The 27,028-nt window shown below is 39.4% G+C and overlaps 3 protein-coding genes across 4 annotated transcripts in view; 2 read left to right on the forward strand and 1 right to left on the reverse strand.

Moving 5' to 3' along the window:
• Nucleotides 1-191: 191 nt before the first annotated feature.
• On the reverse strand, nt 192-2,897 carry coa6 (cytochrome c oxidase assembly factor 6). Its single transcript, XM_072454941.1, has 3 exons — nt 2,762-2,897; nt 1,851-2,039; nt 192-1,392 (listed from the first exon to the last, which is right to left on the reverse strand). Exons 2-3 carry the CDS (start codon nt 1,986-1,988, stop codon nt 1,294-1,296), a joined length of 237 nt encoding a protein of 78 aa, XP_072311042.1. The 5' UTR covers nt 1,989-2,039; nt 2,762-2,897; the 3' UTR covers nt 192-1,293.
• A 14-nt stretch (nt 2,898-2,911) lies between these two features.
• On the forward strand, nt 2,912-6,018 carry LOC140368075 (uncharacterized). The gene is made up of 5 exons (XM_072454939.1): nt 2,912-3,122; nt 3,795-3,982; nt 4,377-4,484; nt 4,880-5,054; nt 5,539-6,018. The coding sequence occupies exons 1-5, from the start codon at nt 3,011-3,013 to the stop codon at nt 5,931-5,933; spliced, it is 978 nt and encodes a 325-aa protein (XP_072311040.1). The 5' UTR covers nt 2,912-3,010; the 3' UTR covers nt 5,934-6,018.
• A 7,093-nt stretch (nt 6,019-13,111) lies between these two features.
• The window catches only part of ptprz1b (protein tyrosine phosphatase receptor type Z1b), a 73,782-nt gene continuing 59,865 nt past the window's right edge, over nt 13,112-27,028 (forward strand). For both annotated transcript variants that reach the window (XM_072454956.1, XM_072454957.1), the window contains exon 1: nt 13,112-13,355. In XM_072454956.1, coding sequence (XP_072311057.1) covers nt 13,289-13,355 — 67 coding nt within the window. In that variant the 5' untranslated portion in view covers nt 13,112-13,288. The remainder of the gene's footprint in view (nt 13,356-27,028) is intronic.

Consider the following 27,028-nt stretch of genomic DNA (forward strand, 5'->3'; position numbering starts at 1 on the left):
TAGACTGGACAATTTATCTCTTATCATCTTGTGTGCCCATTCATTAACATGTTCGTGAATCTTAAATGAATATTGTGCCTTTCCAACGGCTATAAGCTCAACTACCCGATGCCTTAGAGTTATAATCGCAGTGACGTCACGAGTACTGTATGAACTATATGGGCTTCTGGCTGGCTGGCAATACTTAATAAACCAACTTAACATTGCACAACTTAGGTGGAATAATTCAGGTACCAAGCATCAATAGCTGCACAAATTAATACATATGAATATACAAATGATCAGGTAATTTTAGTCATTTCTGCAAAAGGAATCAAGTCAAACACATAATTTTAGACATTTTTGTACATGACATTCACATGATACTGTACTTGCAGAGTAGGAGATAGACTTTATATTTTTGAAATGTGTTTTGTGACTTCATTTTTTTTTTTTTTTACAGTATATTGCAGGACAAGCATGGGGCTGGGCATCACCAGAATAATATAGGGCTAAGGAGTTTGTGTTAAGTTATTTAGTGGTGCCAAAGGTTACACACATCTTGGTGGAGTACTATTTTCTTTGTATATATGCAGAAATGTAAAATATAAAGTGCCTATTTTCAAATGAGCCGTCACTGTGTATTAAAATCAGACTAGCTTATTCGTAAACAAAAATACAGATGTGACAACGATAATAAAAAGATATGTTGAAAATTATGCATTTCATTTTTTCATTTCTAAAACAAATGTATCACAATATGAAAAATAGTTGTGCTGTGGTGAAACATTCTATGGTGGAAAAACTGTCAAAAAGTGGGCATTTCAAGGGACAAGGTAATTAAATGAGTCTGTTAATTAGTTCACAGTGGTGGGTCATAAGTGTTAGTTGTCAACGCCAAAGATCTTCAAGAAAAGTGTCAAAATTAGGTATTTTTAAACCCTGAGCAGAAACCAACACTAAAAGACACAAATTAAGTACAAATAGATAAAGAATAATTTTACACACTTAGCATTATACTTTTTTAATGTCCCACACAACCAAAATGTGCGATATTAATCATTTTCTACACAAACCCTTATACTGTTGTTTTAGAAGATTTTTTTAAAAGTATTAAAAAGGAAGTTGTTGCAGCAAACAAACTACAACTATAAATTGAAAAGTTGTTATTTGAGATAGTGATTGCAAGGCCATAATAAAAGAAATTCCGTGTACAGGTTGTCAATATTCTTTCACCTCTGTACAAATAAATAACAGCAGTAAACAATGGTCAAATAATTGCATTAGTGCTTTCTGCAGCCTTTAGTTCTGTGGTTATGAAGCCTCCTTTGGCCCTTCGGCAGGTGTGAATCCTTCTGTTTGCATCTTCTCCTTGTATTTGAGAAAATCCCTCCTTTTTGTGAAATACTTGACCTGCAATTAAAAAAAAAAAAAGAAAAGATGATGTTTTAATACATTTTCAGCAAATTGACACCATTTTGGCTGCTTTCTCCCTTTCGGTGGACCCCAAATCTATTGTTTACATTGTTACTGTATGTATTTGGTCTTGAGACTTGACTTGAGTGACAAGTGTCGTTTTTGATAGATATCAAATTTAAGGAACAATATCAAACAATAATATCAAACAAACTACCACAGAACTAAAAAACTTTATATTTGACTTATATCAATACAGTTCAGTTGTAGTATTCATTTATTGTCATAGTTATTCATCTATTAAAGTCTATTAGTCTATTAAATCTAATCTAACCTCTGGAACTTCAAAAAACGACTTGTATCCAATAAATAAATATCAAAAGGAGACATTGAAAGTGAAATATAACACTGGCGCGATATGAAATCAGTTATACACAATAATAAAACAGACTTACCCATTGAGCCGGACACTTGTCTTCAAATTCTGTCTGGAAACGTTGACATGTGACGCCGTCGTTGTCATCCAAGCATTTCCACAGCAGGTCTCTGGCCTCCCAGCAGGCTTTCCTCTCAGATGAGTTAGGGGCAGTCATCGCTGTTCAACTCAAGACCAGCCACTCAAGTACAGAGCGCTAAGGCAGATACTGTTAAGACAAAATACAGTACATACTCATATAGCTGGCAAAACAAAATACTGCAAAATAATATAGATACATTTAAATGAAACATAGAATGAGTGAACTGGGTGAATGCTATACTTTGCCGATGAATCACACAAGCTACTTTAACTTAAAAACTAGACCCATAAAAAAAATTGTAAACAAAAACTCTCTTAATTCCACAATGGAGGCAAAAATGAAGCATCATGCAATTTCAATGGCGAGATTAGGATATACCACAGAATATAATTCAGACAGGGTTTGGCAAATGAAAACCAATGAGCCTGGTTTAAACACATTTAAATGTGTTGTGTTTTATTTAAAAAAGAAATAATGACATACATTTAACCTGGATTTTCAGGTTTTAATTGACGGATTAAAATTAACATTCACTGCAGAAAATAACAAACTTGACATATAAAAAGCTCTGGTGTGATATATTCATTGATATAAATAATGATATACTAACTGTCTATCAAAAACCCATTAATAGCAGGCAGGTTATCGTTATTGATTTAAATAAATATAGGTGCATGAACGTACATGTCCGCTCAGATTAAAATATTCACATCAACATTACAAATATCCAAAATTACCTCCCATCTAAGCCTGTATTTACACCAACGCTACTTATATGACGATATTTCAGTCGGCACCATGCGATTTCAGCAGATTATATCGACATAGTTCATGTTTAATACACTTACTCTCCTCAGGTAATACACCGTCACTCCATCTATGAATAAGGCAGCTCGTAGTAGCAAAAGACGTATTTTGTAACGCGTAAAGTTACTGCACAAGCGGTCTGAAGGGCGCTCGTGCTTCCGTGTCGCTTGATAATGACGTTGTCAACGCTCTCGCTTTTGATTGGCTAACGCAAACCAGTGACGTTTTATTTATCTGCCGCACCAGTCAACGGAGAAAAAGCGATGAGAAACTGAGAGGAAAAACACAAAATGCAAGTAATTACCACTCAAACCGAGATTGACTCTTTTATTAAACGAGTGGAAGATGAGTCGCACTCAAAATATGTCTGTATGTCCGTGGATCGAGGCTTCACCAAGAAAGGTATTTACGGTGTTACAATATCTTGCTATAAGTCTTGTTTTTTCTGGACTAAAGTAATAACAGCTTACAGCGGCTTTAGTTATTGAGTCGCCACAATTTTGCTTAAGTAAAGTAATTTGTTAAACTAATGTTAAGTTACTCAAGTAGAAATACAGAGTCCAGGGAATGACTGAAGTACAATGCCTCTCTCCTGTTACGATTATTGTATATTCCAAGGAATGCACTGTCCCTGTCTCAAGTAAAAAAATAAAAATAAGAAAGTAATTCAAGTAAACTAATTGTAACTGTCTGTACGTAACCTCCGATTTATAATGTTGAAGTTTATGGGATTAAAAGCCAAGACATATTTGACCGATTCTGGTATTCAATGGTCATGCCACAAATATCAGAAAAACAAAATAATCTAAATCCAATGTTTGAATCAACACATTATACAGCTTTTGTCACTGCAGATTTTACTCACAAAGAGACCAAACCTTTTACTGTAACATTGTCAAACATGTTACACAAGACGGCTCAAAAGTTACAAAAAAAACTACAAAGAGAAGTGCAATGTTATAAAAAGTTACAGGAGTAAATACAACGCAATACTACCCAACTTGTATAATCTATAAAGTAATACAAAGGTCAAAGTACACAAACATCTGCACTAACCTAATATCTTTTTTGTAGATTGGCAGCCTTTACCCACAAAAAGAGTGTACTGGCAGTGGTCTGGTGGGGAAGGAGGCTCGCCATCCATTGAATTCACCGGGGTCCCGTTTATGTTTGTTGGGGGCAAAAGACTTGGGTGCCATCGAGGTAAAGATCGTGCTGTTGCGCAGAAGAGGAAGTATGCAAAAGAGAAGGCTAAAAGGATGGTGAGTTAGAAACCTCTGTGCCGTCATAGAAAAAATATTTCTCCTCACAATTTCTAGTTAGTTTTAACATTTAACATTCTTTGCAAGAATGTGTTTATCTAGTTGAAACCTGATTTGAATGAAAATTCATGATTGGATTTTGGAACTTTTCAGATTGAGTTGAGCTTAAGTCCCACTCTCAGTCTCTCTGATAAGAAATACTCAGGAAGCCTTTTTAGATTATAACCCTAACCCTTCCAAATGGTTTTAGACATAATCAAATCACCAAAGTGTGAATTGAAAAACAGAAATAATTTACAAAATTGGTAATTTTGATTATCAAGTCTTGTGTTATCAGTATCATTTACTTAAAAGTGTGAATATGTCACTGATTGACTCAATTGATCTTTCTCAGATGGAGGACTACAGTATGAGTCAGACATCTCTTTCACCATACTCTAAAAAAGTTGGATGTCCAGCCACTATATGCATAAGCAAGATCGCAATGTTCCCTAAATTCAAGGCAAGTCAGAAATCAACAGTATCAACTATTTATTCTTCTATTTTATTTTATTTAATTCTAACTTTTTAAGATTTGTGTGTGTGTATAAACAGCAAAAATGAAAAAAAAAATATATATATATATATATTATATATATATATATATATATATATATTTTTTTTTTTTTTTTTTTTTCATTTTTGCTGTTTTAAGATATAGGGTTTTGGGGGGAAAGGTTTTGTTAATGATGGATTTATCTTTCATCTTTCTTTTCTTGTTTTTTATTTATATTTTTTTTATACTTTTATTATTTTTTATTTATTTATTATTCTTTTTTTTCTGAATGGGACTTTGGGAGATTATCAGACATCATTTACAACTCACATGCTGAAAAGTGGACTTCTTTTTCATTATAGCTCAGTGATAACAAAGAGAGGACTCGTAAGAGAACCTCAAAAGCCCTGAAACTGGCTTTACAGAAAGACCCTGTGGTGTGGGAGACCTGCTATGTCATCACACACCACAATGAGCACAGTGGACATGAGATGGATGAACTGGTCAGTGGAAAGAAGAAAAGAAGGAAAAGACTGAGTAAGTCAAGCTCTATTTGGGCGTGTTTCATCAAATCTCTTATTTGACATAAGAATATGAAAGTTCAAAATATGTTGATATTTGGGATTGCATATCATTGTGAGAATTTGTCGGTGTAATCCCTCATTCGTCCAGGCGTGTTCCATAGTAGAAAAAGCTTCAGTTGTAGTCATCTGGACTCAGTTAGAAAAAATAGACGTTTCGACTCTCATCCAAGAGTCATTGTCAATAAAAGAATTTAGATCGAGAACTCCGATATTAATACTGTTCTGTGGTAAGACCCACCCATTGGGCGGAGCCTTCCTGAAGTAGAAGGAGTTGTTTGTTTCAACAGGGGGGGAGTTTCTGTTGAAACAAACAAATCTTTTATTGACAATGACTCTTGGATGAGAGTCGAAACATCTATTTTTTCTAACTGAGTCCAGATGATACAACTGAAGCTTTTTCTACTATTGTGAGAATTTATTATTAACTGTCTTTGCAGTGAATAATGAAACAACAGACGGTGAATCCCCAGCTCAGAAACGTGCCAGAAAAACACGCCTCAGGAATAAGTGCGTCAAACTGACCAAAAAACTGCTGGATAAACTCTATTTCATTGAGGACCAAGACAAACTTGAGGAGACTTCTGGAAAATTAACCAACTTATTAGAAGAAATTGCACCATTCAGTAACAGTGAAAATGAGAGGCCACTGCAAATGGAGTCAAAAGGAGCAAGAAGTTCACCATTGTTTACATCAACCTTGACACAAAAGACAATTCAGAGACTTAAATCCAAGTATAATGAAAGAGGAGGTGCAAAAGTATGCAGGAAGTCAATGACTCAAGTCACCACATGGCCTGTGCACTCTGTTGCAAATACATTGGAAATTGAATAGATTAATTGTACCATAATTATTTGTATTTTTTTGCTTTGTAAATGTTTTGAGAGATTGCATATTAATTAAAGGTATCTTAACAGAACTAATGTGGTTTTTCAAGAGCACAAACTGTCATAGTAGTCAAATATGTTTGAATTCACTTTTATAATTCGATTGTATTATATTACTTTAGTATAAGGTAGTTTTATTTTCTCATTATCATATTGTTCAGGCTTTTAATAAGAAACAATTTACCTCGTCTTTACTCTTGCTGAACAGACATATTTACTCTGTCTACCACTTGGTGGCGCACTCTGCTAGGTAAAGGAAGATTAGTCTTCTTTTTCTATTAGCAACTTCTTTTAATTCTGATAAAAAATAATATTTCATATATTGATATATAGTCTATTTACCAGAGTGCCAGAGCTTATCTGAAGCATGCATTATTTCTTCTTTTGGTTATGTAATCTTTTGGTTATTTTTTCAAGGAACAGATTAGCTTGGCAAATATACTAGAGCTACATTTACAAAACATTAGCCTACATTGTTGAGGGTCAAAATGCTTCAAGTTAGGTCATGTTTTATGTTTTCACTTTGGCACGGGAATGAAATGAATGTTGTTGATTAACTCTCTCTTCTACAGTGAGTCTGAATAGCTGAGCAGGTTACCATGGAGCTGGGCAGAAATCCCCCTTTCTCCTATGTGCCTGAAAGTGTCTGAATGAAAAGCACCGCTCTCCTGCTTCCACCCACTTCTCCCTCTTCTCTAAAGTAAGTGTTCGTTTCTCAGAGTTTCCGAGGGCCCTGATCACTGTCTGTCCCGCACCATTTTGCTCTCCGCACTTCAGATCTGTGTGGTTCACCCTCAACGAGACTCCTCCTGTTACCGTTTTCAACTCGGGGCACTCCAGCTCTTTACTGGCCTCCCTTTAGGACAGGGCATTCCTCATGTAGGAGACTATAGGGATCAAGAGGTGTAGTATAGACATGAAAGGACAAGCAATGTTTGCAAAACATGCAAGGATCTGAGGTTTATGATGGTGTGACTGTTACAAATGAACAGCCGACTGAAATACCGCAGTTAAAAAAAAAAAATTAAATCCACCACCACACAAAACCGTAAAAAGCAACAAAAAACAACATTATGAAATATAGAAATCAAACTATATGGGTTTTTTCATGCTGATACAATGGCCAATTGGCTCGTTTTAGGGACTATGTGTAGGGCTGATATTGATCTTATTTTCTTTCATCTCTAATAAAATAGAAACACATGATGACAAATGTAATTAAGTAGAAGATTTACACATAGATGTCAATATCATATAGAGAGACCTTTTACCCAGGGACCCTGAAAATAACCCTGGAACTGGAATAATTTCATCATGTAAGTAATATAAATTCAAGCATATTCCATGAAAAGGGCCAGTGGGCCCCTGTGTACTGTAACGTTTCAGGCACCTGCTTGTCTCCTGAGATGGTACGTTGCCTAGAATGTTCCACAGTACGGCAATAAATGTAGACATTTCTTTATCAAGGGTACTTTTATTACTCAAAATACCAGAAAACATGACATGGTGAACAGCCTCACCCCTCCACAGATCTGACCTGTAACTTGGCCTGGTGGCAGCACCTGCTTGTCTCCATGGAGTTAGAGAAACAGGTGGCAAACTTGTTATATCTTTAAATTGATTAAATACAGTTAATATAGGTCCATGCCCCCTAAGCCCCATTTTTGGAGCCCCTGATTTCTAACACATGCTGGAGTCCACGTGTGTGCAGAGCTGTCAGCAGCAGGATCCTGTTCCCTCTTGACAGGACTCCGATGAGTGACAGCCATGACATCAGCTCACTATAGGAAGCATGGTCTGCACTCGGGTTCCTCCCGTGTTGTTCTATGGAGACTGGATATTACTTACAGTTGCTACTTTTACAGACTGGCTCATTCACACTATTATTTTTACTGGAGGTCAAAAGTTGAACTTGTCCACTCGAAAATGTGATTTTATGCAGATTGAACGCAAACAATTAAGCTTTTAAGATGATCTGGACATATCTGAAGTGCTTTTAATGACTTTCTTACAGATGAATTATCTCTGCTCGTGATGAATCGCAGGATGTCATGGGTCGCACAGATAGACGTCGACTCCAGCCTCAGTTCACATTGATCCGTGTGATTCTGCCATGACCACTCATTGACCTCCAGCTGCCCCCAATGGAAGTCAATACCGCTGCTAACTATGAACCGCATTCACTGAGGCATAACAGGCCGGGCGGAGGGCAAAGACGTGTAGTAGATGTACATTAGCCACACGTTTAGACACAGAATTAGAATTGTCATTATCGTTTGATCCACCAGGGATTCCCAGGCTTGAAATCAAAATACTCTCTTAGTTTTAAAGGTGCACTATGTAGCTTTTGTGGTGGAGGGTCTGCAATCTGCTTGTCTCCATGGTGATGCCATTGCTTTGCCTGGTATGTTCTATATAGCATGGCATTCACTTACATGTATTCAATCACAGAAGTGCAAAAAGTACCTGGAAAAATGTGCATTCTACTGTTAGCAGGCTCGTCTCTCCACAGATCTGACCTGTAACTTGGCCTAGAGCCGTCACCTGCTTCTCTTGTCATGGAGATGGACAATTTTAAGGTTATTTTGTGAAACCTTCTTGGCTAAAAAATAAGACAATGAGGTGACAGACCCTCCACCAGAAAAGTTACACAGTGCACCTTTAATCAAAATATAAAAGAATATTTCATAAAATACAAAGCCCAAAAACAAAACTTTACCCTTTAGTGTACGAGAATAGCTTGGTGAACGAAAGGTAAAAAGACAAGGGTTAATAAAATGTCTTCTGATTGGTCACTAGGCTATTAATGTCGTTTAAGCCCTTTCTTTTTGGTTTGAACATGTCATTACTTTGATTAGAGCATATCTTTACTTCCATTTTAAGTTTCCTACTTGAAGCTGGTAACACTCTAGCATGAATTAATAATGTTGCTATTGTTTGAGATCTGAACTCATCATAAACGCTTCTCTGTTGACCTTTACTTGACGAGAGATTTCGAACATTTGGAAAGAAAATGCATTGGTTTAAAAAAAAAAACAGCCCCCGCGAAATTTAAAACGCTGCTGAAAATTGTAGTGGCAAAAATCTCTCGATAAGACAAAAAAGCAAGTTGTTTCGTTTCAAAAGTAAACTGTTTAATCTTGTGGCTGAATCAGAAAGAAACTCGTGTGGACTCCATTCTCATAGAAGGCCGAGTCCACGCGTCTGTCTCTTGCCTGCTTCCCAAACTGTGTGTCTCCCAAATCCTCCCGTCCCACGTCTGTCCCCTTCCTTAAATCACCGATGGTCACATGACCACACACACACACAGAAGTTCCCGGTCACTGGTCTCTCAGGTACAAAGGAACCAATGGGACATCAAAGAAACAGTGGTTTCAGGAAGGAGACAGTACATAACATTGGCATTAATTCAATTCACAAGCAGGTCTTAGAGGACATAGATGCAAATGGCACAGGCAAAAGGACAACCAGAGAATACAGGGTTTACATTTACATTTTGACTGCCGACACCTTAGAGAACAGGCTCGTCCTGGACCCCCGTGGTTCTTTTTATTCGATTGGGAAGGCAGGAAGTTTACCGGCTCTGAAGAACAAAAGCAGCTGATTGCTCTGGTGTGAAGGGTGTCCAGACATGTAGATGTCAGGCTGTGACTTTGAGCGTCACAAAAATGAATTGAATTAGAATTGAATCGAAATTGAAACCAGGCAGAGGGCCAGATTCTTATTATTATTTTTCCATAACAAAATCCGTGTGTGAATTTTCTGCAAACAGAGATGAGACGGAGCAGTGGAGACGGACTGATGATTTGTGATTTGCGGCTGACCCCTTTTTCTCAGCACAATCAAAGGGAAAACACGTAATCTATAATCCATAGATCTGCGGCTTCGAGTTTCAAACGCAGCAACAGAAACGGGAGGAATCTCAGCAGAAGGTCGACATAAGTTTGGCATATTGCGATTCCAGATCATATAAAGGCCTAATGGGACACGGCTTATGGTTATTTTCTTGCATTAATAGTTATTTAGTCTGCTGCTTCCATCATGTCAGTGTTCATCTAGAAGTATTTCCGATTTACTTATGATTTAGTGTTTCAGTTGAAGCTATTCCTCCTGGTTTATATACTTCCGTTGAAACTTACCGATTGGTTCTTTTGTTTTAGAACTGGTTTAACGACACAATTTGAAGATGGACCTTTTTTACAGACTTTGGAACAAATGGGAAGTGTTTTGGGGTAATTTTTCATGTATTTTTTGCTCTGTCAGTCTGTGTGATGGTGAGGTATTTTAGTCCTGTACTCATTATAAAATACCCACCAGATGCAATAACATACCATCCCTGGATAATAATTCAAACGGTCAAGTTTGGACATCTTGTCAAGACAAATCATGTGTTGGAGAAATAGTTTGAAGTAGAATCGAAGATAACAGGGGAAGTACAAATAACGTTATTCCTGAGGTTGTCTAAAGGTTACGACCAAAAAACAACAATTGCTAAACATTATATTGCACAGTATCATATTTTTTTTTATTGTTTTTGGCATCATCTAAAAATGTTTCTTGCCATTTCTTACCATTTGCTGTAATAAAATTGTGGTGGGGAATTAACTCTTATTTTAAATTATTCCTTAAAAAGCGGAATATCAAATAAAACATTGTTATCCCAGATTGTGGCAGTCATAATAAAGGTATTTAATATTAAAAAGAAACATAAGATAATTATTGTACATTTAATCACACAAATAAATACAAACAGTGGGCGGAGATAAGGGGTAGGTGAAAACTGAACTTTTGCTCAAACATGCTGCATCACACCATCAAAATACAACTAATGTCAAACGAATTCCGTCCTAACATGTTTAAGAGCTCATAAAAGTTACATATGTCCCCTTTAATGTACGCACACATTCAGTTAATCTTCTTACACCTCTTGCTTTTCCCGTCCGGAAATCCTGCTTCTAAAGATATTGTTCTGGTCCAGAAAACATGGTGCAACATTGACACAGGGGGCCTAGAGAGGATTATGCTTTTAATGTATGATAATGAATGCACACAGGAACAAGAGCAGTGTGTTTGACTGAAGCCTGTCTCACAAACTCTAACTCTCATTCACGCCACACAGCACCGAGCCATTATGAGAGCCATGGGAACACTTTTAACCATGCCATTGGTCACATATCAGTTACAGTAATTTATTTGTGGATTTAGTTACACGCCTTATCTCTGGAAATACGTACATGTGAAGATGTGATCGACCCTTTTATTGTGCACTTTTCTCAACTATTGCCGTCTTGTTCATTGTGGTTTAACTTGTTGCTTTTGGAAACATTATCATTATTCAAACAGATTAGCCCAGGGGTGTCCAAACTTTTTTCACCAAGGGCCGCATTTTGAAACTTAAACAGGGCAGAGGGCCACAAACAACTTGACAATGTCGAATTTGTTGAATGACAAAGTGAATCATTAGAAATTTTGCATTTGACGTAACCGCGATGAGCCTTCACACCTTTAATTATACCTAGAACATTTATATTAGGTCGGTATAACATCAATATGCCTCAATTTTCCCAATTTCACAGTAAAAAGTACTACTTTTTGTTCTTTGAGCCGACATAGCAGGAAGCTGGAGGGCCAACAAAAAATGGTTTGAGGGCCGCATTTGGCCCCCGGGCCCTAGTTTGGACATGCCTGGATTAGCCTGATTATGTATCTGTATTTGATTCAACTCTGCATAGTATTACCTGTACAATAATTGTGCATTCATTCTCTTTTAGCCTATTGTCCTGAGAATTCTAGAAGGTTTGCAGTTCGAATCACAATCACATTCATGCTGATGTTTACGCCCTTTGAGGTCGTGTTCTGTGAGTGATTGTTGGAGATTTTTTGGCACAGACAGCCACACCTCTAGCAGCCAGAGCAGCTTTGGGTTTAGAGCCGAGTTAAGATAAAGAGGTCAAACAGAAGTGACTCTAACTCGCACCGTCTTCCACTTCAATCCTGAGCCCTCAATGTAGGATACTGTTTAAAAGATAACCGCCATTTCATATCCTTTCTACAAATAATGTACTGAAGAGGCTGTCCCTTTTTAAATGCAATGCCGGGTTATTTAATGTAATACATGTTTGAAAAGCTTTAGATGTCTATTTTGCGTCGGAGAAAGAAAATATCAGAAATATTACACACAGAAGTTGGTATTACTTCTCAGATGTTTTGGAGGTGCTATCAAAGTGGGACATAATGAATATGTGATTTTGTCATTAAATGTATCAGAACCAGAAAGCTTGGTGTAGAGCCGTGATGTGTACTTCACGAATTTAAAGGCTGTGGTACTTTTTCACTGGTAAATTTGAAAATGATTGTTTTATTTATTCATCACATTTCAGAAAATAGTCTCATACACACAAATTAGTTTTATTCTGCACACGTTAATGATTAGTAGAGCCTTAATATGCAGACTCCACCCAGAGAGATCATGAGACGTTGGTCTGGCCCGGGAATCGAACCCATGATCTCTATTGGGTGGCAAGAGCTCTTACCCCCTTATTCCTTTTATTAATCATTCATGAGGGATTCTAAATGGGATTTAAAATACAAAAGATCAAACTTGACTGTTCCGCATCCTCATACTTCCCAATATTCAAGAGACAAGTACAGTAAAAGCCAGTAGTAACAGTTCACAGTATAAGAGTACTCTGCCCAGGCTGCACAGTAAAAGCCAGTAGTAACAGTACACAGTATAAGAGTACTGCCCGGGCTGCACAGTAAAAGCCAGTAGTAACAGTTCACAGTATAAGAGTACTCTGCCCAGGCTGCACAGTAAAAGCCAGTAGTAACAGTACACAGTATAAGAGTACTGCCCGGGCTGCACAGTAAAAGCCAGCAGTAACAGTACTCAGTGTAAGAGTACTGCCCTCTGCCCGGGCTGCACAGTACACGCCAGTAGTAACAGTACACAGTATAAGAGTACTCTGCCCAGGCTGTGGGAGCCCGCGTGAAGAATACTAAAGCCGTGTTTTTCATTCAGGGCAGTGGGCGGTGCGCTTAAAGACTACTACACAGCGCACTCCGCGCCCATCTGCGTCCAAAAGCTCATGCTACAGTTGAGTCCAGCGCGCTCTCCTCCACCCTCCTCCTCCTCCTCCTCCTCCTCCTCCTCCTCCTCCTCCTCCTCCTCCTCCTCCTCCCTCCACACGAGTGTAGCCAGCGGAGCCGCGATGAGCCGCGAGTAGGGCATCCTTTTACGCACCGCACTCGCGCGCCTCTCCGCTCATTATTGTGGCGTGTAACGGTTCTCATCTCTGAGCCATGGATCCGAGCGCGCGCCGGGTGAAGACGCTCGTCTCCCGGCTGCTCCTGCTCTGTCACATCGCAGGTAAGAACCGTGAGACGCTGTCGCCGCGTGTTCAGCCTAAAAAAGAACCCCAAAATGACACTTTGGAAATACGTCACGGTGTGTTTGGTGACTGACAAGCCGCGCACGCCATCTGATCGGTCGTGTCTGTGCGGGAAATTGTTGCAGAGTGATTTAAATGCTGTTTCCACACGTGTTGGAGGGAGAAGCGCGCGCCACACTTGTGCACGGCGCGCGCCTAAACATGGATTTTAGCGTAAATTTGCCATTATCTCCATCTCATGATTGTTTCTGAGGTGTCAATCAACGCCAGTTTGTTGGAGCCCTGAAATGCACAAATAGTTCAACTATAAGATACTCTAGATGACGCGGCCTGAATTTGCATAATTGACATATGTATGTAGAAGTGCTGTAGTAAAAATGGTGGTCCCCCGTCTAGACTGTTGGATGAGTTGTCATCACAGTGTTTGGATGCATCTTCCCATGGGTGCTTCTGTCTAATCGGATTAAGCTAACTTCTTCATTTGTACCCAACAGTACAAGGTTTTGGTTGTATAAATGTAGACTATTTCATTGTATTTTTTGTTCATCACGAATTTATAGGCTTTTATGTGCATTTGATCAAAACTTCAGAAGTGGACATTGTTTTAATTACATGTAATTGTCTGTGTGTTGAACATGACCAGTTTAGAATGTGTTTCCAGTTTCATCACAGCAGCTCAGCTTTGGTTCAGACCTGTTGCATTTGCCCATTGACTGTGAAACTGTGAAGACTTCAAATCAAAGTAACACATCGATTGTTGGTTTATTTCAAGTGCAATTTTACACCTAAATTGAAAAATGCAAAAAGAAAAGTACACTATATACAATTTTGAGTCCCGAAAAATATTGCTCCAGTTTTCATTTATGAACGATAAGTCGGCATAGTCAGGCCTATACCTAAGATAAGATAAGATAAGATAAGATAAGATATTCCTTTATTGTCCACACATGGGGAAATTTCATAGTTGCAACGCAGGTAGATACAGAGGAAAAGGACAGATAACTTATAGGAAGTTTAAAAAACACTCTTAATAGAAGAACTCTTATAAACAAAACTCTTATAAACAAAACTCTTATAAACAAAAACTCCTATAGACAAAAGCTCTCATTTCCTAATAAGGAATGGAGGGGAAAAATAAATAATGACAAAAATAAAATGAAAAACACTCTATTTTCATCAGTTATATGCACATGAATGTGAGTACGGCCTGTTACATATCTTCTCTTAATGAAACTATGCCGTCCATTGCTCATCAATTATACAAATGAATGACTCACATTAACTCATTATAGCTTGACGCTGCATATATTATTGATTCTTAGCGTATTCCCAGAGAGTTGCTCATTTCTGGAGGAACATCCCAGTGCCATCTGTGCCACAATATGTCCGGACAGCAGTCTTTGGCCGCGTGTTGGCGTCTCTCCGTCTCAAACTAACACTCCAGCAGCATCTCAGTGGAGGAATACATACAGTCAGTGGTCAGGCGAGTGTGGCCGTGCTTAAAGCCTGCGCCGAGACATATGGGTCTCCCCAGACGCTTCCTCCCGAGCAGCAGAAACAGCAGACTTCAGCTCTGCTCACATCCCACCCGCTGATCACTCCATGGGGACTTTTACAGCACAGATAAAAGGCATTTGAGCGTCAAATAGTGCAGTTTTAACTATATGGCCGTGTTTTATTCTAATTGGCAATTTCAGGTGGAAAAGACACTGTACATTTTCAATAATTTGCCTTGTAAGCTGATGATGAAATTGACCTTTAGGAGCTTTTAAACATGTTAAGATTGTTTCCCCTTCTCCCTCTTCATTTTTTACAAGACACCATTATTTGGACAGTCTGCTGCTCCTTATTGTGAATCTGATTTTCCACAGGAAGTTTTCAACCTTAAGTTTTTTAATTAAGTCGCTTTCCATCAATATTGTGATTTAAAATGTCAAAAAGTTTACACAATAATTCAGAACTAAATCCGACAAAAAGCACGTTAGGTCTTCTTTAACTCATGACTTAGAAAACAAAAATGCACTACTCCATCTGATAATAAAGGATAAAAACGAGTGAATTTGAGAGTGACATGTTGGTTCGTTATTTGCGTGGCTGAGCTGTACCCGAAGTTGCTATTTTGACTTGTCACTTGTAATCCCCTGACAAGCAAATTATACATGTATGAATGAATGATGTATAAAGGTCCCATAACATGCAAAATCGACTTTTCAGAGCTTTTAACCTTCTTACATTGCTATTTGTCCTTCATATATGTACCCAGAGTGTTTTTTTGATTGATTCCCGCAGTGTTTAGCTATAGTACAGACTATCTCCTTTCCTCGAATCTCCAAACTGACGGGCGGTGGGGCAAAACCGCGTCATAAGGGCAAGCACGCATCATCATCCCCCCTCTCGACTCCCCTCCCCCCTCCCGCCTGCCGCCTCTCGCCCCCTTCCCCCCGGCTCCGCGCTGCTGTCTCCCTACAAGCCCATTCCGAAGTTTTTCTGCTTCGATTTACGACGAAACACGGCTCAAAGAGGCCCAAAACTTCATTAATGATATCGCACTCTTTACTATTATCACAATGGTGAAGGTTTATGTGGCAGTTGATGCAGCAACTGGGAAAATAAACGGAGAGAAGTTCTATCCGATACCGAAAAACCAGGAAATAAGAGCGCGATGGATATAAGACTTTTATATATATATATAGATCTATAGATATATCTGTTCTGCGCACGCTGTAGAATAAACACCAGATTTATTTAGTCTCAAAGTAGTGTTGATCTGAAGTTCTATCGTTTCTCACTCACTCGCGCGGAGCTTACAGCACACAGCTGTGGGGCTCACACTACGTCACGGGTGGGCGGGGCACACACGCGCTCTGAGACTACGTCACGGGTTGGGCGGGGGAGCCAGATCGCTCTTCACAAGGGTGGGGGCGAATGGGGCGAATATCAAACCAAGCCGTTTGCATTTCTGGGTTGGTGAGGGGGTCCAAGGTCTGGGTGATATTTCTTAACTATTATGTTAAGGGTGTTGCACAACCCTTATTATTATGAATTATACACTTAGGATAGACTACGAAATGTGAAAAAAAGCATGTTATGGCACCTTTAAATGAACTTCCAAACGTGTCTACAGTTTTGGAGCGGTGACAGCATGTTAAAAGGACCTCATATTGTTCTGTCAAGTTCAAGTTCAAGTGGCAGTACTGTCAGTAGTCTGCTTGGTGGAGTAATCTAAGAAAGAAGAACTGCAGTCACTTTTCAAGTAGTTTAGTCAATGTTTTAATCATGTTAAAGTGCAGTTGAAGGACGACACTAAACACCAAATACGGTCACTGCTATTCAATGCAAGAGCACAAGCACTCAAGCCTCAACCATGAAATAGAGTCATATTTTCAAAGTAAAATTGGATGTGGAAGCCTTTGAGTAAAACCTTGGCTGGTCTAATTTAGTAGAGAATAAATATAGCAGTGCAGGGCAACAGAGATCATATGTTAGGAGATACCATCTGGACTCACATATTCCATACAGTAGTGTGAAAATAACTGGTGGCCATCCAAAGTAGTAGTAATACAAGGTAGAATAGTACTAGTTCAAACAGTGGTCTGGTATTTTATAAATATTTAGTGATTTAGACCTTCAAATGATGTGTTCAAAATGTAATATCTGACATAAAAATAAAGTTGAAAGTTAAAAGAAAAATCAATGTAATTTGGGTTATTTAGCATAAGGGAAATTAACATATGATTAAGAGAGTAAGAGTATTGGAAACTAACTACCACACGACCTGCACTTGTTTGCTTTTATTTATACTTTCCAATTGCGTCTAGAGTTTGGAAGGGGCTTCTGGGAAATCTCTGTAACTAGATTTATTCTTTAAGAGGAGATTTCTTTTGGCTGCTGTACAGAGCTCTAGTGCAGAAGGATTAAGTGTGAGTGAGTGTGTTGAATTCACTGCACAAATAATCTTGTATCAAGGCAGAGTGACTCAAAAAGACCAACAGTAACTATAGAAAGCAAGCGTCGGTAAAACATGAACATTTCCGTGGAATATGGCCATTTGCTAATTACTGTTGGCCTATATTTTTGTGTATTTGGTCTCTGTGGGTTTCGTTTGAACACGTTCCTTTGAATCTAATGGGCTTGACAAAACCCGGAGGCAACCTTGCACGGCAGGGTGGTTAGCACTCTCCACTCACGGCAAGAACGTGGGTTTGATTCTTGAATTATGTAGGGATTTTTGTGTGTGGCATTGTCTTATCTCCCTCATCAATCTAAAACAATTGGATCATGGATTGGGTCTGGAGAAGGTTCCAGGCTGTTTCTCTTCTCCTGGAGCTTTGAAGATTGGGTCATAGAAGACATTGAATCGCATTGTGTTATCATTATCTTAAAGAAGTTCTAAGAATTTATTTTAGTTCTCACTTACCCCGCGCATATTTCAATACTTTTAGGCTGTTACGCTCTATGCTGCAGCCCCAAATGTACTTTTTAATAATTGATTGTCTGGTATTTAGCATGTCTCTCCCGGTGAACATCTCAGGCCTTTTCCATTCAGCCTCGATCTGAGTCGTTTCACTCATAAGTGCTCCTCTTTTCTTCCTAATCCACTTAGCCGCGCTCTGCTCATTCCGTCGCGGCGCTGGCTATTTCAGAACTGCCACCAGGACATCGCCTTGGCTTTGATGCTGAGCGTTCTGGGCACAAAGGGGATTTTGGGTACAGTTCTTGGGTCTGCTGTGGTGTATAGGCGGTCGTCATTGGGCACAAGATCTTTGAGTAATTTAGTGAGAGGTCGAAAAGTTACAACCTGTACTTATCAGTGGGCTATGCGTTTGCTACAGAGGTGAAATAAGGTGAACAGAGGTTATCATTATCTATGCTCCACCTCAGCTTGAACTGATCCAAACATTAAATACAGTAAGTTCAGATAATATCAATGTCAATAATACATGTACCTCTTCTAACTGTCCCTCTGTCAATGTTATACAAGATGTGAAATACTAGACAAGATAATGTGCTACAAATGGAGGTGATGTGAGGACAGAGTCGTTTCAGGTTTGTTTTTTTTAAAGTGCAGATCACGGGCGAGATCGGAAGAGAGAGTCTAAATAGCAGCACAGCGCCTGTCCAGACTCCAGTCCTGTATGAAGTTACAGCACTGGACAATGGACGCCTGTTTGTGCCGATGCCCACAAACAAAAGATGCCATTTTGAAGGATTAAGGAACTCCGCGTCTTGCCAGGGACAGACTGAACTTTATACACAATTTATTCAAGGACTAGAGTTTCATTAATGGACTCGCATCGCCAAGTAAATTCCAATTTCATTCCTGCTTGAAGGTCTTATAAGTTTCGTTGAGGCTTTTTAAAGATAGTTTTGGACACCTCAGCATTATGTTGTTCCAGATTGTGTAACTGTATCACAAACGCTGGGGTTTGGTGTCTGAGGATATTCAGAGTGGAGTAGGCCTATGTTAAAATGGCTAATTAACTGCACAGCTATAATATAAGCAATGCCAGAATCTCCATAACATTTTGTTATATTACAGGCTAGAGAGCGCATGGTTTCTGTTGCTGTGGCAGTTACGGTGATCATCTTGCGAGTGGAGAAGCAGCAAATTTCTATTGGAAAAAATACATAAGTGTTTAAATTAACACAATGGAATATTTATGTTTGCCTATGAACTGGAATGCGTATTTTTTCAATTCTTTATGTAGAGTGAGACTGACTCCCACCTTCTGCGAGTCAAAGGCTAATTGTGCTGTGCAGTCAGATGTATTTATGCTGCTCCGTAATGTATGTGAAACGTAGAAGCTTTTTTGTTAAAACGAGCAGGTATTACGTTTTGAATGAGAACATTTTCACGTGATAACAGGAATATTGTCATGTTTTAACTAGTGTATTTTCTCATTTTAATGACTTTATTTTCTCATTTTGACATGACCATATTTCGCTCATGTCCATTATTGTGAAGGGCAACAAAAAGCTTAAGTCTATTAAGCTTTTCTATTAAGAGTGTTTTTTAAAGTTATCTGTTCTTTGTTGTTTACTTCTGTACCTACTATGTGTTGCAACACTGAAATTTCCCCATTCTGGGACAAATAAAGGCTTATCTTATCTTATTTTATCTTATCTTAAAGTAGAGCGATCTGTTTACAATCTGCATGAAAAGCCAGGGGCCGAGTGCACCAGCTGGTCGTACGTTAAATCAGTCCTAACTCTTACGCTGGGCTTAGCTACGCCCGTGACTGGAAGCCAAGAGCGCACGGGAGAGCCACCATAGCCCCGCCGAATCAGAGCAGACAGATCCACTCTGGAGCCCACAGGACTCGCTGTTCATCTGACTGTGGTCACATGCTGATGCTCTGGCTATTGGTCCCTGCCCGCACTTCCTCATGTTGTCCCTGGACTTACGCCTGTTCCCCACTGGACTTAAAAGTTACACCTGGGCGTAGCATTCGGAGGGCTTACGTCCTCCTGGTGCACTGGTCGTAACTATAAGTTGGTCTTAAGTTTCAAATTTAAGTCAGATGTAGTTTAAGATCAGTCCTACGACCAGCTGGTGCTCCCAGGTGCTTTTCATTTTGCATCTCTTTAGTGACACACACACACACACACACACACACACACACTCTGTGTTGGTTCTGCATCTGGTAATCAGCCACAATTTCCCTGGAGTGCACAGTTGGAGCGCACGGTTGGACACTTCGATCATGCTTCGAGATGTCCCATTCTCATGCGCGCTCTTGGGTGACACTGACAACAGGTGGGGCTTTTACCACAGACTGAACCAGAGGAATCGTGCTGATTACGAGACGCAGCACCAACGCACAGTTGGGACACACGTGTGCTCCTGTTTCGAGGGGCACAACGCCTATAAGATGCCCACAAGTTGAGTGTGAGAGTGAGCGTGCAATGCATGTGTAGAAATATCATTCTGGATCTTCCTGGATATATAAGTGGTCCTAATGAAGCAGATAACTACCTCTGTCAGCACATTCTGTTTCTGAATTGTGAATAAGAATCTTCACCGTAAAAACACTGCACTGGTCTATATTTTATGGAGAATTTAAAAAAAAAATGTTGTGTCATTAGATCTCATGGATGTACAACCAATTATGAGTTTTTCTATTACCTGTTCATTTGTTCGGTCACATCATTAAAATATTCATTCATTCATTTCATAACCATTACTAGTAATGAAGAATTTATTACCTATTTTTTCTCATTTGTTTGGTCACATTATTAAAACATTTATTACAAAACTATGATTAAAAATTCCAGTTCCCTATTAGTTTGTATCTTCCAACACAACATGGCTGCTAGAACTGAACGTTAGTAACAATAAGTTGCCATGGCGATGATCTCATTCCAGAAGTCGATCAGGTCACCTCCATACAACGTAATCCTTCTGGTTATATTAGTTAACATAGGGCTGCTGATCTCGAGAGAAAATAAGTTCTACACAGACTAAAAAGCCACTAAAGTGATATTACTATGGAAATGCGTATCCGTGGCAAAAAGTGTCAAAAGTGGGCGGGGCGGAATAAGATCAAGATCATAACTCAGAACCATCCCTTCCTTTACAAACCGATACATCTAACCTGTGCATGCATACATTTATGAAGGATTGCCAAATGACCTCACTCATTTTATTTTCATCAACTCAATATTTGGGAGTATAATTCATGCTAAAACGTATTATCATCGACAAAGACTTTTGCTGGTTTATATAACATTTCTCCGAATTGCAGTCAATTTAATTTGTGAGCGAGACATTTCTCATTTACCACACAGTTTCCCCCTTAATCAACCGCAGCGCAGAGTCTCCTCCGAGGGGCCGTTAATGCGGTGTAAACTCATTGATGGAGGTTGATGGAGGCTTGTCTATTGCTCTGTCAGCCGAATCATTCAGAGGAAGTGAGCTGAATCGGACCAGGGACCAACTTTATTTGGTGACAGAAAACTTGATTAGGAGGCCGTGACTGTGACCAATTGGTTTCTTAAAAAGTTTGACCTTCCTCCCAAACCTCAACAGTCAATCAGCCTCACAGCGAGGTGAGAGAACAGGCTTTAATTGAGTTTGTACGACAAATGGGAGAATGACAGTTCTTATTATTACTGCACTGATGAGAATTTGCATCACTGTTTGCTTTAGATTAGAAGTACATTTTAGATATATTGTAATCCTGCTGCATTCAATGAAAAGAGCAGAAAGAACACAGCCAACAAGATATTTTGTATTATAATATTGATATTACTACAGTATTTAATGATACTTTCTGAGTACAGTAGAATAAAACTAAAATGTCCATGCTAATTTTCTTGGCTTGTATATAAGATAAGATAAGATATTCCTTTATTGTCCACACATGGGGAAATTTCATTGTTGCAACGCAGGTAGATACAGAGGAAAAGTACAGATAAGGAGGAAGTTTAAAAAACACTTAACAGAAGAACTCTTATAAACAAAACTCTTATAAACAAAAACTCCTATTGACAAAACCTCTCATGTCCTAATAAGGAATGGAGGGGGAAAATAAATCAAAATAAAATAAAAACTATATGATGTTCAAAAAATATATATGTTCAAACTAATAACTTGACAGAGACAAAGACCAAAACAAGCTACAAGATCTGCCTTATTTTTGTTTTATTTTCAATTTTCTATCAGATGGAGAACTTTGATTTGTTTTAGTGCATTTCTTTTCCTATAAAATCGATTATTGCATAGTTGATGTAGTTGTTCAGCCTAAATACAACTACAGCTGCTTAACTCGTAACACCAGAGAAGCCCATGCATCATTTTCCCGCCACTCTTCCCCAAACCTTCTAGACCTCTTCAAACAGGTTCTGAAATGCATTAGCTTAGCGATCAACAATTTAGCAATCTCTCAAATTTCCTATGCTCCCCAGACGAGTTTAAACTGTGCACTGTGAGCTTTTCTAAATCGCATCACATAAATTGGGCAGATACATAAACTAAATCGGCTGAATACACTGCTGCGGCTTCGATCTGGCTGCACTTTATTACTGTCACTTTTCCGAATGCTGTTGACCTCGCGGTACCTGACAGCGAGCGCAGGGAGCAAAGGGGGCGGCGCAGTCTCCACGGCGATGGAAGAGTCGGAGCGGGAAGCCAACGCACAGTGAAAGAGCGCCTGAAAGCGTCGCACGCGCCATCGCCGCTCTTTCTGTTGTCATGACGCCCCGAGCTGCGGTCATGGTAACGCAGGGCAGTGGATTTTATCAATGGACGCTGTCATTCACAAATACACAGGCTGAAGCTATTTGTCCACAAAGTTTTATTGGGCACGTTCAGGATTAAAAAGGTTAACACATGTGCGGCAGTGTCGGGTTAGTACGGTGTTTATTCTGCTGCCATGGCAAATAATGTATCCAGATTTATGAAAAACGATCATCATAGTATCATTAATCTGCACAAATGTTGTATACACGCATATACACAAGCACTGTACCTGATTTTTAAAGTCTATAAACATAAAAAACAGAAGTTGTATCCACGTTTTGCAACTTTCAGGGACTAGAGTGGAGCTTCGGCGTCATGCTAGGGGTGGGCCACGTTGACAAAAATTAATGTGTGGATATTTTTGGGGGATTATCTCGATATGTTAATCCAACAGAAATGTGTTTAAACATGGATCTAAACGCATTAGTTGAAGTTTAATTATCATACTAATGTGAAATGTCTGTAAAATGAATCACAAAAGTGCAGAAACAGCACGCTTTACCCTTATTTTACAACATACATTTAGTTTATTTTTTATTATCAGTTCATTTTGTGGCATTTTTAACTATAAACAATACAATCAATATAAAAATGTTGCATATCTTCAAGACAACATTCACAATATTATCTACATTTTAATATATTGCCCGATACTTATAAAAACTACCATGCTTACAGCGCGTCGTTGTCGTTACCTCCTGGTTTGTTTCAGATTAAAACTCTTTATAATCAGATACAGCACACAGCCGTCTCATTTTGACCCAACCTGTTTTACAATACATCTGTACTGTTATAAAAAAAAAAAAGCACAGTAATTGCCGTGACAGACTTCGAGCATCTCAATTTGTCCTAAAAAGTTGCAGGCATTGTCCCGTACAGATTTCTTAAGTTCCCTCTCTAACTAACACTGTGCGATAATTGCAGCTCTTTTCACAGTTGTTGTTTGCCTCGCGCTAATCTGCACTTCCTCGTTAATGCAATGAGCCTCGGCGTTTCCATCTGCTCCTCCCTTCGCTCTTCAGCTCCTATAAACGTGCGTGATTATAATCCAGCGCGGATCAGTGGAGCGGCCGCAGTAAGAAGCCTCGGGGAAACAGATTTAACCCAAAGACTGTCAGATCTGTGCTGCTCCAGACTCTGTAAAGAGCACACCAGGCTGACGGAGGGAGTCGTACACGATGAAAGTCACGGCGCGTTTGAAAAGAAGAAACCTCTGAAACGCTTTGCTCGATGTGTGCGGGTGTAGTCTGGGGTTAGACATGAAAGAAAGCGGCGATAAGCCTCTAGTCTCCAAATGAGTGCAGCATCAGCCGGACGTAATCCTGACTGGAAAGGCCCATTCAGGCAGAGAGACATACGTTATAGGTTTTACAGCACTAGTGGTCAAGTTGTTTTTCGCACGGACGACACAGAATCATTATTTAATATCGAATTTGAGATTGGCTGTCATTTGAATATTTGTACACGCCAAGGTTTTTTTCATTTTGGTTTACATAAGTAGTTGTTCAAAGAAATGATTGAGCCAAACTACGCTCACAAGACCCCAAATGCACAAAGGAACATGTAAAACTATTTGTATAGAAAGTAGTTGGAAACAGTGTTTTATATGTCTAAATAAGGCAGATTAAAGTCAAGATTTACTATCAAATCTTCAGCTGACGCATTTCGTGCCTATTCTTTCTGCTGTTGCTTCATTAATGCTTACAATTGAAATAAAATAATTCTAACAGTTGTCGACTTGACTAAGACACCATTTACAGATTAATGGACTAAATGATTAAAGGGTGACAGCCCTGAAAATCATATGCAATAAGTAGGTGGCAGCTCGTTCTTGGTTATGAAGCTACACGAAGAGAGGGATTTCTGAAAATTGCAAGGAGAATTGAATCATGGGTCAAACGCAGAGGGCAATAAAGAAGGCAAAGGTTTGACCCTCCACAAGCTTTCAAGCAACGACATTCAACAAACGATTTGGGAACGAAACGTCGAATCTTGCCAGTAATGTTCCAGATCAGCTGGCACAGAAAAACATGGAATAAAATCTGTGTTGTCGATGTGTGTACGTGCCAGGCTCAGCGTCATGAGGGAGGTAGATGACTTCTGACCATTTGTTGACCGTCTCTCCCCACTCTTCACCCCCGTCTCATACTGTGAGTGGTTTGTACGTCATACTGTGAGTGGTTCCTTGATGTAAAGAGCTTTGCGTGCTGTATAAATGTAACTATTTCCTGTCCTGTTTAATATAGTGCTTACAGTCAGAAGAAATAATGTTATAAAATTTACTAAAATCCCGAAATTGTCCATACAACATACAGAAACATTTCATTTTTTTTTTTACATTAGACACTATGGTAATATAATAATAATATATACAGACATATTTTCCCACCTCTAATTGATCTGCCACAATCTTTGCTTTGATTTTACGATTATTTTCAAAGCAAACATAAATGTGGCTTTCAATCATAATTCTGTAAACGAGACAGAGACATTGAATCAGCTCATTTTCACACGCACGCACTACAATCCTCCAACATCTAAACACTCCAAACCAAAACGCTTCACAAAAATGACCGAAAAACATTCCATCAAAAACGTTGCAGACTCTTTTGAGTATTTCGCTGCACAGTCCTCCCATATCACCTGAACAACCCCAAATCACCTCCTTTACTCCCCTTACAAGTACATCCCCCTACTGTACTCACGCAGCACTCGCTCCAGTCTCCAGTCCCTTCTGATCTTTCACAAACGCGAATGCCCTACATTTCACAACCCACTTTACAGCTGACACATGCACCGCGCTCTTATTCCTTCTGCCTCTTCCCACGTCTAGTTGTACCGTCTCTCTCCCTATAGACCTGTCATGGAGCAATTAACATGTAAGCATAATGTTTCTCTGTCGGTGCGTGTCATTTATTTATGGTGTCCTGGCCGATTCTCTCCGGGTTCTGGTGTGGGTTTTGTGCCCGGAGCAGAGATTTGAAGCCAGTTCGCTGAAGGCAATCCACCGACGCGCCGCTCAATTCCCCTCACAGCACCTGCCTTTACCCTTCCGGCGCTAATCGCATCAGATCCGCTATAAGCCAGAACCAGTTTGAGATGGAAAGAGGACATGCAGATGAAAAAAAATGAAGGCAATCGATATGATGTGCCGATTACCAATGTCCAAATATGCAAACTAAAGTCTTATATCATGTAAAGCAAAGGCAGATGTGATGATAATGCCGTCCGTGTGGTACAAATCAGTGGCTGTTGATAATCTGTTGGTTCGTTGGGCATCACGGGTCACTTCTGCCTTGCTTTACTGGAGCGTGATGAGAAATACAGCTGCTCACATGTGTTCTTTTTAATCCATGTTCTGTTTTCACGTTGGACAGAAGTTCAGATTTGGACTGAAATAGCAGAAGATTGTGCTCTTTTCGTGCTTGGCGTGGCGCATGTTTCTAATCTTAAGTTTCTACAAACAAGAATGGCAATGCAGCAAAGTTGTGAGCACTGGGAATTTTAATTTGGCCCAGTTTCTCACTCATCTTGTCATTATGAGGTAATTGAAGGTATCTGCTCTATTCAGAGATCACTCTTCACTGGAATTAGAAATCTGAATAATGATATGGCCGTCTCACACATGTAGGGTCGTCCTGGTTTGAGTTTACGGTCATATCACCAACAAATATGCGCTAGTTATTGATTGCGAAACGTCCAAGGTCATTTTCTTTCTCGTCTCCTGATCCATGATATTAATATTAAAAAGTCTCCGTTTCCTAAAGCAAGACAAGATGTTAGAGCTGCTTTTCCCTGAGTGACATGAGCTCCAGCAGCCTTGGTCTTGGACAATTGCCTTGAGCTTGGATCTCTCAGCACATGTGGGGCAGAACCAGTATATGGAGGGCTGAGGAATGTATTTGAATGTATGTCGTTTTCTTTTTTTTTTAAATGGAAATACATTTAAGGGACAGAGTAGAGAAACCATTTCAGGTTTACCACTCTGTCTCACTGTTGTGCGATACATCTTCTCACAATGTAACCTCTGACCACAGATTGTATTGCTCATTTTCATGGTTTATTATTGTATATCTTACACCGCCCCAGTCTGAATTGATCCTCGACACGGATCAGACCCACAGAAGTCAAAGGCACACACACATGTCTCGCCTGTTAGATTCAATTGTTTGGTTAAAAAGAGTTGAATTTCAGAACAGTTTTATTATAGTAACTCGATGTGGAGCCACTAGAGTGCAGAACTAAGTGTGATATCCATCTCGCTGGCGTTACCTGACACGCTGCATGTAAATGAATGTGTCTGTGTTCGTTTTAACCCTCCAGCTGTTCCTCTGAATTACCACCTTCAGCTCAGGGCCCCATTTTCTCACGATCGGCCCCCGTCCCACAGCACAACAACTGGCCACAGGC

This window comes from Eucyclogobius newberryi, unplaced genomic scaffold (genome assembly GCF_026437365.1).
Source record: "Eucyclogobius newberryi isolate DKJ021-1_F unplaced genomic scaffold, fEucNew1.0.hap1 SCAF_2, whole genome shotgun sequence".
Taxonomy (NCBI): Eukaryota; Metazoa; Chordata; class Actinopteri; order Gobiiformes; family Gobiidae; genus Eucyclogobius; species Eucyclogobius newberryi.

Excerpts from the sequence above, each read along its gene's own strand:
- coa6 (XM_072454941.1), bottom strand. The coding sequence starts at position 1,988 with ATGACTGCCCCTAACTCATCTGAGAGGAAAGCCTGCTGGGAGGCCAGA. Across the intron at positions 1,393-1,850 it reads ACAAGTGTCCGGCTCAATGG|GTCAAGTATTTCACAAAAAG; the intron begins GTAAGTCTGTTT and ends TTTTAATTGCAG.
- LOC140368075 (XM_072454939.1), top strand. The coding sequence starts at position 3,011 with ATGCAAGTAATTACCACTCAAACCGAGATTGACTCTTTTATTAAACGA. Across the intron at positions 4,485-4,879 it reads CAATGTTCCCTAAATTCAAG|CTCAGTGATAACAAAGAGAG; the intron begins GCAAGTCAGAAA and ends TTTTCATTATAG. Across the intron at positions 5,055-5,538 it reads GAAAAGAAGGAAAAGACTGA|TGAATAATGAAACAACAGAC; the intron begins GTAAGTCAAGCT and ends CTGTCTTTGCAG.